The sequence below is a fragment of the Nicotiana tabacum genome, chromosome 17 (assembly GCF_000715075.1).
Source record: "Nicotiana tabacum cultivar K326 chromosome 17, ASM71507v2, whole genome shotgun sequence".
Lineage (NCBI taxonomy): Eukaryota > Viridiplantae > Streptophyta > Magnoliopsida > Solanales > Solanaceae > Nicotiana > Nicotiana tabacum.
Genome location: NC_134096.1, coordinates 61,411,545 through 61,423,453, shown reverse-complemented (window position 1 = coordinate 61,423,453; position 11,909 = coordinate 61,411,545). Strand labels below are relative to the sequence as shown.

The 11,909-nt window shown below is 36.5% G+C and overlaps 1 protein-coding gene across 6 annotated transcripts; it reads right to left on the bottom strand.

Moving 5' to 3' along the window:
• Positions 1 to 3,266: 3,266 nt before the first annotated feature.
• On the bottom strand, positions 3,267 to 8,795 carry LOC107795335 (amino acid transporter AVT6A). Of its 6 annotated transcripts, none has more exons than XM_016617956.2 (6): positions 8,694 to 8,795; positions 7,006 to 7,521; positions 6,736 to 6,888; positions 5,964 to 6,167; positions 4,813 to 5,278; positions 3,267 to 3,788 (listed from the first exon to the last, which is right to left on the bottom strand). In XM_016617956.2, exons 2-6 carry the CDS (start codon positions 7,433 to 7,435, stop codon positions 3,650 to 3,652), a joined length of 1,392 nt encoding a protein of 463 aa, XP_016473442.2. In that variant the 5' UTR covers positions 7,436 to 7,521; positions 8,694 to 8,795; the 3' UTR covers positions 3,267 to 3,649. The 6 variants fall into 6 exon arrangements, with proteins under 6 accessions (XP_016473442.2, XP_016473439.2, XP_075090476.1 ...); XM_016617953.2 differs by having other exon boundaries at positions 7,006 to 7,526; positions 8,458 to 8,760; XM_075234375.1 differs by having other exon boundaries at positions 7,006 to 7,526; positions 8,694 to 8,753.
• Positions 8,796 to 11,909: the final 3,114 nt, after the last annotated feature.

Genomic DNA, 11,909 nt, shown 5'->3' with positions numbered 1-11,909 from the left:
ATAGCGAGCTCTGAGTGAGATTTGCTTGTCCTCCAATTGAGGATTCAGAAGTTTCTAGAATATGCAACTCGAAGAAAGAGAGAGAGAGAGAGAGAGATGAACAATAGGGAGTCTCTCATTTGGGAAAATGAAAACTCAACTAACTATTTGTAACGACCCGACCGGTAATATTGAGCATTTTCACCTAAGTCGGTAGTTTGAAGGAATGAGTAGCTCCGTATGATATATTATGACTTATGTTCATCGTCGATTTTGGTTTCCGAGTAATTCAGAATTAGTTTGGAAGAATGAATTTCATTGTTGAAGCTTTAAGTTTGAAGAGTTGACCAAGTTTGACTTTTGTGAATTTAACCTCGAAAAAGAGTTTTGATGGCTCTGTTAGGTCCGGATGGTGATTTTGGACTTGGGCGTATGCCCATATTTGCATTTGGATATTTCTAGAAGGATTCAGCGCTAATTGGCGAAAGTTGGAAATTTGAAGATTTGGAAAGTTCATAAGTTTGACCGAGAGTTGACTTTGACGATATCAAATTCGGATTGTGGTTTTGGGAATTGGAATAGCTTTGTTATTTTATTTGAGACTTGTGTGCAAAATTTGAGTTAATTCTGGATTGATTTAATAGGTTTCGGTGCGAGTTTTGGAAGTTGAAAGTTCAAAAAAGTTCATTAAGTTCGATTTGAGGTGCGATTCGTCGTTTAGATATTGTTATGCATGATTTGAGGCCTCAAGTAGGTCCGTGTTATATTATGGTAATTGTTGGTATATTTGGATGGGGTCCCGAGTGGCTCGGATGAGATTCGGACGAGGTTCGAATCATTTTTGTCGCATGTTGCATTTGCTAAAGTAGGATGGTTCTAGGCAAAGTCTGGTGTGGTCGCACCTGCGGACCACTGAGCGCAAGTAAGAGAGTCGAGGGTGGGAGGAATGAAGCGCAGAAGCAGAACTGGAGGGCTAGCACTGTGGTCGTAGAAGCAAGAAAATTGGCATACCTGCGACAGCGCAGGTGCGATGAGTTGGAGCATAGACACGAAAAGCTTTGCAGAAGCAGATTTTAACCCATTTTTGGATTTTTGGAGCTCGTTTTGGACGGCTTGGGAGAGGAAATTCACCACATGGATTGGGGTAAGCCTTCTTGACTCGCTTATGATTATATTTCATGAATTAATATTTGTTTTTGGCATATGATTATTGATTTTAAAGAGAAAATCGGAAGAATTGTCTATAATTCCATAAAATAAATTTTCGAGTTTTGAATATCGATTCGGAGTGAGATTTGAGTGAAACTAGTATGGTTAGACTCATAATTGAATGGGTTATCGGATTTTATGAGCTTTATCGGGTTCCGAGGTGCGCGCTCGGGTTTGACCTTTTGGTTGACTTTGGACTTTTGATTAAATATTCAACCGTTATCATTTGGAATTATTTCCTTAGGCGTTATTTGATGTATTTGAGTTGCTTTTGGCTAGTTTCGAGCCGTTCGGAGGTCGGTACGCTCGGGATGGTATTTTTTGAGTATCGTTTAGCTTGCTCGATATTGAATTTGGCTTGTTCGAGGTAAGTAACACTTCTAAACTTGGTGCTGAGGGTATGAACCCCTGAATATATGTGATATGTGTTTGGTGTTGAGGTGACGCACATGCTAGGTGACGGGCGTGTGGGCGTGCACCGTGTGAATTGTGACTTAGTTATTTATGTGGTATTGTGCAGTTACCTAATCTTTTTTGTATCCATGAAATCTCTACATGCTAGAGTAATTGAGATGTGATCCATGTTAGAAACCATGTATAGGTTATATGCTTATCATGTTGGGACCCACTGAGGCCATTTTCGTTGTTGAGCTATTTCCGTACATCGCAATTTCAAACTCACTCATACGCATTCATTTGCATATCATATCTCAGCCTCTGTTACCATTTATTGATACATCATATCATCATTTTGGGCTGATTTTTATGACATTGTGAGCTCGAGAGAGTGGAGAGATTGATGACTGAGTGAGGCCGAGGGCCTGATTGTGAGAATATAGATGGGATCGGGTTGCACGCCGCACTAGGTATTAGTGATTCATGATGGGATCGGGCTGCACGCCGCAGCAGGTATTATTGATTTCATGCCATGATTGGATTATTATAGCGCTTATGTTGGATCTGCCCCTCCGGAGTCTGCACACCCACAGTGAGCATAGGTACCTACCGAGTGCGAGTGTCGAGAGCGAGTGTCGAGTGACTGTGAGGACTGAGCGATTGGGAGGACTGAGTGACTGGGAGGACTGAGTGAATTGATACTCTAAGAGTATGCATATGGTTTTATCACTGAGTTGCATTGCATTTGACATGCACCCTTAACATACAGGCATATAGATGTATTTTTTCTCATGTTGTACGGTATTAAGTCATTCATGACTTCTCATACACATTGACATATAGGCATAGAGATGTACTTTCCTCATGCCATCCGATATTGAAACATTTACCTGTTGAAAACTTTTGGAAAAAAATCACAGTTTTACAAACTTACTCATATTTTGGTGATAAAAGATTTGGGTTTTATTGTTATACTTGAAAAGCATGCCTATTTTTCGAAACTGTGAACGAGCTGAGCATTTTACCTTTGAGTTACTACTTGTATCGCTTTAGTTATATTGTTATGAGTTGTTCCTAGCTGTCGGTGTTGGACTCTGACCCTTGTCCAAGCTCGTCACTACTTTCAACCTAAGGTTAGGTTTGTTACTTATTGACTACATGGGGTCGGTTGTACTCATACTACACTTCTGCACCTTGCGTGCAGATGTTGGATGCTAACGTTGTTGTGTATGGCGGGAGCTAGATTTGAAGATGTACCTGCGTTCCGGTCATAACTGCTTTTTGTTCTTGGTAGCTTTAGAATTTTAAATCTGTTCATGTATATTTCAAACAGATAATGTATTTTATTTTATACCAACTTTGTAAATTCTAAATCTTAGAAACTCATGATTTGTACTACCGGTCCTTGAAAATGTGTAAAAGTTCAACTATTTTATTATTCATTTGTCTCAATAAATCTCATTAAATTGGATAATTATTAATTGGCTTACCTAGCGGGTTGAGTTAGGTGTTATCACGACTAGTTGGATTTTTAGGTCGTGACACGGGACACTTGTACACATAAGCGACAAAAAAAGTGAACAAAAAGCTCACACACCTAAGCTAACAGCTGGAAATCCACTAACTAATTAACTGTCTACTGACTCAGCAAAAGTATACAAGTATAAAATATAAATATAATCTCAATAAAAACGAAAGGATGGATTACCATGTAAACTCCATCAACCATCACACAAGTGGATACCAATACATGAAAAAAATCAATATATACTAGTACAAAACTCAGGCATAGCCAAGCCGCGGACTCTGTTTTCTCATTCCACTTTACAGACATAATTTATGTAATACAACCAGAAACTTGATGGTACATGGATGCCAAGATTTGATACATCTTGAGCAGACCTTTGATATCTAGTAGTACATACAAACTTTATTAAATCACGAACCAGCAACCTCAAGGAAATGCACTATCTCTTGTGCCATGATGATCCTGTCATCAGTCTATCTTCCCCGAGAGTACAACTGATGGTTCCATCTCATTGTTGCTAGCAGACAACATGAGAAATCACTCACGTGGTGATGAACTCTTCTTAATCAAGGCATAAGCATCACTATATATGGCCACCACGTTAGAAAAGACAGCAAGGACAATCATAAATATGCACAAGATCTTGTCCTTCTTCGTTGCTATGCCATACCGATCCCTGGAACATGAAAGACAGCAGCTAAATCAGTAAATGGTTGAGACCATATACATCCTGGAAAGAGAAGCGATTGGGGAGGAGGGAGAAGAAGACCTATGGCAAAACTAAAATTAACAGTATGCATGATCTTAGTAAAATCTTGAATTCTTGAATTTTGAATTATAAATGAATTCGGGGTGAACCAGTAACACCGAGTTGTCTGTTGATAAACAACTGTGCCAACAATGCCAAACCGCAAAATTACAATACCAAAAACTCAGCTTTGTCTTATGAAGGTCTAATTGTTAGGTAACATTGAGAAAAAAGGATAGGAAGGGAAACACTTTTTGCATGTGTTATTCTTCAGCTTCAGTATCCTTTCAACGGATTTTAAAAATGAAGATTAATGACTGTGTTCTACTAGCAGATATTTCTCCAGATGTGACCTCTTTACTCCCCAAGAAGCCACGTATAAGCAGGAACTTTCTAAACTAGGATGTAAATATCCATTGTTTTAACTCCCCCAAATACAGAAGTTAGATACGTATGTTTTTAGTTCCAACTTACCCATTTCAGAAGGGAGAGGAAGGTGCACATAAGCAGAAACAACTACCTCCCGACTTAACTAAGTACACAAATAGGAAAGTAAGCAGACTCAAAAATTAAATGAGAGGCTTCCGTTGGAAAACGACAATACGCATGTTAAAACCTAAAATTATAAGTTCATCAAATGCACTAGTATCTGACACACTGTCACAGGATGACAATAAATGCACCACAACCAAAAATTTCAACGACATCAAAGCACCAATGAAGCTGTTCTTCTGTTTTTTATTGCACAAACTCTAGTGAATGTTTAACTCCAACATGTAAAACTTAGATATGCCCCTAATTGAGCATCCTTATGTTCCCACGTTCTCTTTTTGTTTGGCTGAGGGAGTTAGGAAGATCGCTAAGCAAGACTGGGATCCCAGGTATTGAAAGAGAAAAACATGAGAACAAGTGAACACCCTGGAATAAATTCTCAAATAGAAATGTTTTTTACCTGAGAGTAACAGCAGCAGGAAATATGAAGCCAATGCAAACAGCAGCAGTTGCCCCTGTGAATTGAAACGCATCCCAGATGCTTGGGATGAAATTTGCACCCAGAAAGATGACGGCAATGAGCCCACTGCTGATCAATGCAAATCTCAAATTGTCAAAAGTCAGAGGCCTTGCAGAAGGAAAGAGAAGACCATCCAAGTTAAGCCGCAACGGATAAAAGACAATGGGGAAGACAAGCATCAGGTGGGCAGCATAGCTGACACGAACGACATCATTGAGCAAGGAGCCTAATGGAATTCCAAGATTGGTATCGAAGTTGGCAAGCACGTCATCAAGGGTTGCATCACCAAAGAGGAGAAAACCAAACAGGCTTGTCAACACATACACAGTTGAGCAAAGAGCAAGCGAGCTTTGCACCACTGCTCTGATCTGTGTGTTGTCTTCAAGTTCATTTTCTATTGAATGAACTGCAAAACTTTCAATTTTCAGAATGTTGCATTTCTAATTGTATGATGACACAGAATTAACTCTATGACGACACAGAATTAACTCTCCTATAACTATAAAATCATCTAATCTTACTAGCATTCTGATCAGGGAAAATTGGACAGGATATTAAATTGAAGTCAATCAGAGATGTCTAAGATAATATATAAAATGAAATAGTTGGTTGAATGAGTGTAAACGAAGTTCAAAACAGCACACAGTAGGATTATTAAGTTAATATCAATTCTTCAAGATGGTATGTGTTGCAAGTAATAAACAAACAAAATATTAGGATAGACTAAAAGAAAAAAGTAAGGCAATTTAAATGAATGCAAGGATTATTAAGCTTGAATAATGAAATATCATTCACGACAGGCATTAATCATCAAGTGTTAAAATGCCCCAAATACCCAGAATTTTGCAATAATTGAACTTTCAATGCATTACATTGTACCTGCACTTACATTTGAAGTTATCTTTCTGTGAACACAGAAACTATGGTGAATTTAAGTTTACCAAGGACAACTAATGATGACACCATACTATAAATACTTCAAGTAACGTTATCTCGTTTGGCAGAAAAAATCTTTATAGCTTTTTCTTTCAGTGAAGTTTAGAAATGGCAACATATGTATAACATTATAGTTGGGCTATAGGAGTACATACCATTATAGTGGCATATATATGCTGTAACGAGTATAGGAACAACTGTAAAGAGCTTAAGGAATGATGTCAGATCATACGCATCAGGAAGCAATCTGGGCATAAGAATGGTCCCGTTCATTAACTTGAATACGGTAATCCCGACAGTCACGACCAGGAATACAACAGCCAAGGCGACTGACAATGCAGATGTAAATCTCAATGAATCTGCAACAGCAATATAAGGAGCTTAGACTTGCTACACTGCATAGCTAAATTTAGGAAGACAATTCTATTGATAATGAGACTACTGCTGGATTACTCTAAACAGTTTCTGTGTCAGAGGAAGAAGGATATGAGCCTGACCACCAACTCAGAGGTGAATAAAATACATATCTGATGTGAATTCTTTTCCACAATCACGTCTGAATGAGAGAGAGATTGGTGAGGGAGAAGCTAGTCATTGCAAGCTCACATTAGACACCTCAAGTCTTAAAGCTTGTCAAACGCTTCTAAAGTGATTTAAAGAAATGAAAATTCTAAACTTATTTTTGTCTACATATTTTTGAAAAGGAGCAAGACTCCAGCCACAAAGAAGATTTAGTGCTAATCTGGGCATGTATTTCTACAAAAATCATGAAATTGAATTTTATTGAATTCACCAAACAGAAACCAGGTTCCACAAATACCCAATTGATCAATTCTGAGATTCGAGTAATCGAAATAGCATTGAAGGTAAGTATTGAAAATTAAAGTGTATTTTCGAGAACCTGAGATATCTCTTGAAAAAACTCACCAATACGCTTCAAGGAAGCCAATGGCGCAAATATGCCAAGAGTGGTGACAAGAAGAATAAAGAACCGACTATTCCACCAGTGGGCCCCAAACCACTCTTCCAGGACACCAGCATGGTGAACTCCACTTGAATTTGTTCCAGAGAGCACATCACCTATAAAGAGTGATTACCATAATCTATCATGGATTAAAAAGCGAAAAAACAACCTTACATAGTTGATAAATGAATGTAAGTCTCTAAGAAGCTTCACAGCTATTAACTGATACCTACCTATGATAATCATGTATACAACAAGTACACCTATGTTGTTAACAAGTACACATATTTGGAGCAGCATCTTCCCATACTTTCCAAAGGTGTCGCCCATGAGACCCCCATAAGAAGCTGATTTAGAAGTCCTGCTAAATCTAATCAACAACTCAATCGAAGATTCTGTCAGAAAAGCCATGAAGACAATCATAGCAATCCCAAGAATTAGACCCAACGACTTCATAGTCGCAGGCAAGGCCATGATTCCAGCACCAACAATTGTGGTTGATAAATTAAATACAGCCCCACTAAAGGAAGCCCCGTCAAACTCATCGAATCCAGCATCTTCCTTATGCTTTGTCGGCAATAATGGTGAATGCTCATCAACCACAGCGTGTTTGCTCTTTCGGGATTTCTTCTCATTTGCATGTTTAAGGCTTCCAATCGTCATATTCTGAAACTCTAAGAGATCGAGGCTTGTAACTACACTAACTTATAAACAGCAGCTTCAACCTTTCGGTTTCGTAAGAAAAATATCTGCACTGACAAATACCATATATCAGCTATTATATATTATTATAATTATCAACAACAATGCCACTTTAATCCCAAAATAGTTGGGTCAGCTATAACAATATCAGCCATTATTATAACATTCTAACTTCCAGAAACACTGGTATCAGAGACTTAAAACATACTAGAACAATGAATTAAACTAGTGAAGCTCCAAGAATGCCATAATAATTCACTTTTCCAAAATGAAACAATACTATGGAATAAAAACCAAATCTTTAATGAAGCCTCAAATATGAAATTCACCCTACCAATATCACTGTCAATAATTTTGATTAAGATCAGTTTTTTTTCCTTCCTTTTTCAGGAAGAAATCAGTAAAGCAAATAAGCACTAGACAAAATTAAACATTCACCAAAACAGCATCAACTTGATCTGCGAACTTTGAAGTACTCAGAACTTAAAACATACCAGAAATCTATGAAATTTAACTAAAAAGCAGGAGAATTGAACAGAAAAATTAAGACCCAACATAGAATTGTTCAGTATATGGGACTTAAATCAAGAGAATGAATCAAATCAGTAACTAACCAGGAAAAATTAAAGACAAAGAACCTCTGTAAAGATGAAATTGATATGGGTAAAATCAATAGGCTTCGTCTTAATATAAGAGGCAAGATAGAGAGAGATGCAATGAATTATTGTAGTTATTCATATGTACAGTTCCATTGACAGCGACGTTAAGAAAATTAAAAAAAAAATATAGTAGGCCACAAAATATTTCTGATTTTGAAGATGACAAACAAAAAAACGAGTGGTCTTGGAGGGATTGAGCAAAATCCATTAATTGATATAAATGAAATGAAGTTAAATAAAACAAAAATGGATAAAAGGATTCATGTAATTAACTTATCTTAACTAAATGAAAAATGGATGCAGTGAAGTAAAAGATGATGATACCTTAACATGAGAAGGGTGTGCCTATTAACGAGTTGTTAATAGATCCACCCTTCTTCTCAAAGAAACACGGATTGAAGTTTTGTACTGTTGTTTCTCTGCAGATTACCTATATGTGAATTCCAATTTCTATTGGGTTGGATTCTTTTATTTCTTTTTGATAATAAAAAAGATCTTCTGAGCAACTACCTGACCCAAAAAAAGGAAGGAAAAAAAGAAAAGAAAAAAGCAACGCCAACCTGTGACCACCAATGGTAGTAGTTATAGTAGCGTGAATTACTTCCTTGCACCTGTTTACAGTTTATTGCATAAGATCGAACAATCTCATTTTAAGATATAAGCTCGTTCATTATTGACTTTGTACTCTCCTTAATAAATAATACATAAAATATATAATTTATTATGATATTTATATTAATTAGTATATAAAATTAATAAATTTAAAATAAATAATTAATGCTAAGGACAAAATAAAAAAAATTATTTTTCTCTTACTATGCGAACAGAGATAGTACATATTAAAGGAAAAGTACATCTAACTTAACCATGGAAATCAACTCCATAATCAATTCATTCAAAAGTAAGTATAATCAAACACATAATTTACAATATTCGTGATTTGATTTTAAATCATTTTCAAAATCAGTTCCTCTAAACTCAAATCTAAATTTTACTTACTATTTTATACATCAATATTGTCACGATCCCAATTTTCCTCCTTAGGATGTCGTGATAACACCTAATCTCTAAGACTGGGTAAGCCTAACAATTGAGAGAATATGACTAAAATAAAAGCTGAAAACATGATATAAACTAATAATCTCATAAATATCTCAAAAACTGAATCGCAGTTACAATGCTCCCAAAACCTGGTAAGACTGAGTCATAAGCTATACAGAATGTTCCAAAACATCTACTATAATATTGTCTAAAAAGGAAACAATAATACTAAAAATATAACAGAAGGTGACTCCAAGACCTGCGGACGCCGAGCAGGTATACCTTGAAGTCTCCGGAAAATAGCTACAAGTCAATCACTAACGTCTAGTACGGCACACGTACCTGGATCTGCACAAAAAGATATGCAGAAGCGTAACATGAGTATACCACAACAGTACCCAGTAAGTATCAAGAATAACCTCGGTGGAGTAGTGACGAGGAACAGTCAAGACACCTACTAGACATAATAACTTGTACAAGTATGAGTATAAAACAAACATGGAACAATATACGGCTAAACATGATAAAAATAATGTTACAATACTTGCAATAAGAACTAGAAACAACGATTAACAACAAGGAGCAAACAGGTAATAACGTCGTAAAGTAAGCAGAATATAGTTAAAGTCTGGTGAAACCAAGTAGGGAAAAGCAAGTAATAACCTAATAAGACAACCTCTTTCACACAAGTTTATACAAGAATTTTTCCACCTCATAATCACAATCACAAACCCTAATCACTTGGCATCTTGTGCCCACATTACAAATCACAACCGCATGGGCAACTCACGTGCTGCACGGACAACTCACGTGCCAATACCATTAATACTTCATATCTCCACTGACAACTCACATGCTAGGAGAGTAACAATATCCCATATCCACACGAACAACTCACGTGCTAGCAGTAACAATATCTCATATCCGCACAGACAACTCACGTGCTAACGGTGCAACTCACGCACAGAAGGCAAGTATACATTAATACATGTAAATGATCAATAAACATTAAGGTTTATCTTCTTGGACTGATATGAGTGACTAATTACGGCGTATGCTTGTGCAAGTGTTCTATCACTGCTCGAGTCAACAAGTAAGATTAGAGACAACGAATGACACATAGAAAACAACACAACCAAACCGTAATATGCATAACTCACACAAGGTAGGCACACTATTACACAAATATCATCAAATACAATGCCCTCGGGCCATCACAATTCATCACAAATCATCCCTGACATAGACCCCCTTATCTCGCCGCGTGCGCAACAATAAAGTAAATGCCCACCTTGTCTCGCCACATAATAATATTCTCACATTGTCTCGCCACATGCGTAAACCCATATATATAGCCTGCACGTCGCATGTGAAAATATCAACAATAACAATAGCACGAACATCTCACATGTGAACACCCTAACAATCCTTCAATAATACCATGTGTGCCAAAAACATAACAACACAATATAACAACTCGCACCACATGTGCACATATGCTACAACATTTCCTTAGAAATAATTCCAACCACAACCACACATAGCCCTCGGCAACAAAAACAATAACAACAACAACAACAACAACAATGACGACGACGACGACAATAACAACAACAACAACAACAACAACAACAACAACAATAATAATAACACGGGAGTATGGCAAGTAAATCAACACAAGAATTACAAAAACATAATAGAACGGAAGAATGAGCTCATAATGAAAGACACAACAAGTAATAATGGCTTCAAATAAGAATAACTCAGCAATGAGAGAGATAATGTGTAATAACGATATAAAATAAGAATAACTCAGCAATAGGAAAGATAACATATAACAAGGATTTCAACTAAGAATAACTCAACAATATGAGAGATAGCATGTAACAATGATTTCAAGTAAGGAAAAATCACAATAGAAGAGATAACATGTAACAATGACTTTAAATAAGGATAAGTCAACAATGGAAGAGATAACATGGCAATAAAAGAGGCAATAACTTCAATTAAAGCATATAAGAGAATAATTGGCAATAAAGGGTAGAACATGAACCAATCAACTTCAAATAATGCATGTAAAGGTAAATTTAATAATGGAGGATATGCATGATAAGACAACTTCATTTTAATGTACATAAGAAACCTAAGAGTCTAAATCGGTCAAATTTTCACATATAAGTTGTGTACACACTCGTCACCTCGTATACACGTCTTTCACGTGTTCAAATAGTACAAACAAACCAATCACTACGGGGTAGTTCCCTCACACAATGTTAGGTAAAATACTTACCTCAAAAGCCCTCAATCAATACTCTAAAATAGCTTATCCTTTACAATTCACCTTCGCTCGGATGAAATCTAACCAAAATCGACTTGATAACATCAAATAATTCAAGAAAAATCAATCCCGATAAATAAAGCTATGATCTTTGTAAAATTCCTCGAAAGTTAACAAAAGTCAATCTCGGGCACGCCCGATCAAAACCTGGGTCCAGGGGTAGATTTCGACTACCCATAACCCCACGAGTCTATACATATTTTTTTGTTTCAAAATCCGAGTCCAAATCGAGTCTCAAAACTCAAATTCTCATTTTTCAAAACATAGACAAAGTTTCTCAAAATTTTCACTTTGATTCTCATAATTTGATGTTAAATCTCATATATAATCATGTAAAATAGTTGGAAATTGAACAAAATCACTTACCCAAAGATTGTAGATGAAAATCCCTTTTCAA

Excerpts from the sequence above, each read along its gene's own strand:
- LOC107795335 (XM_016617956.2), bottom strand. The coding sequence starts at position 7,435 with ATGACGATTGGAAGCCTTAAACATGCAAATGAGAAGAAATCCCGAAAG. Across the intron at positions 6,889-7,005 it reads TGTATACATGATTATCATAG|GTGATGTGCTCTCTGGAACA; the intron begins GTAGGTATCAGT and ends CACTCTTTATAG. Across the intron at positions 5,279-5,963 it reads ATATATATGCCACTATAATG|TTCATTCAATAGAAAATGAA; the intron begins GTATGTACTCCT and ends AAAGTTTTGCAG.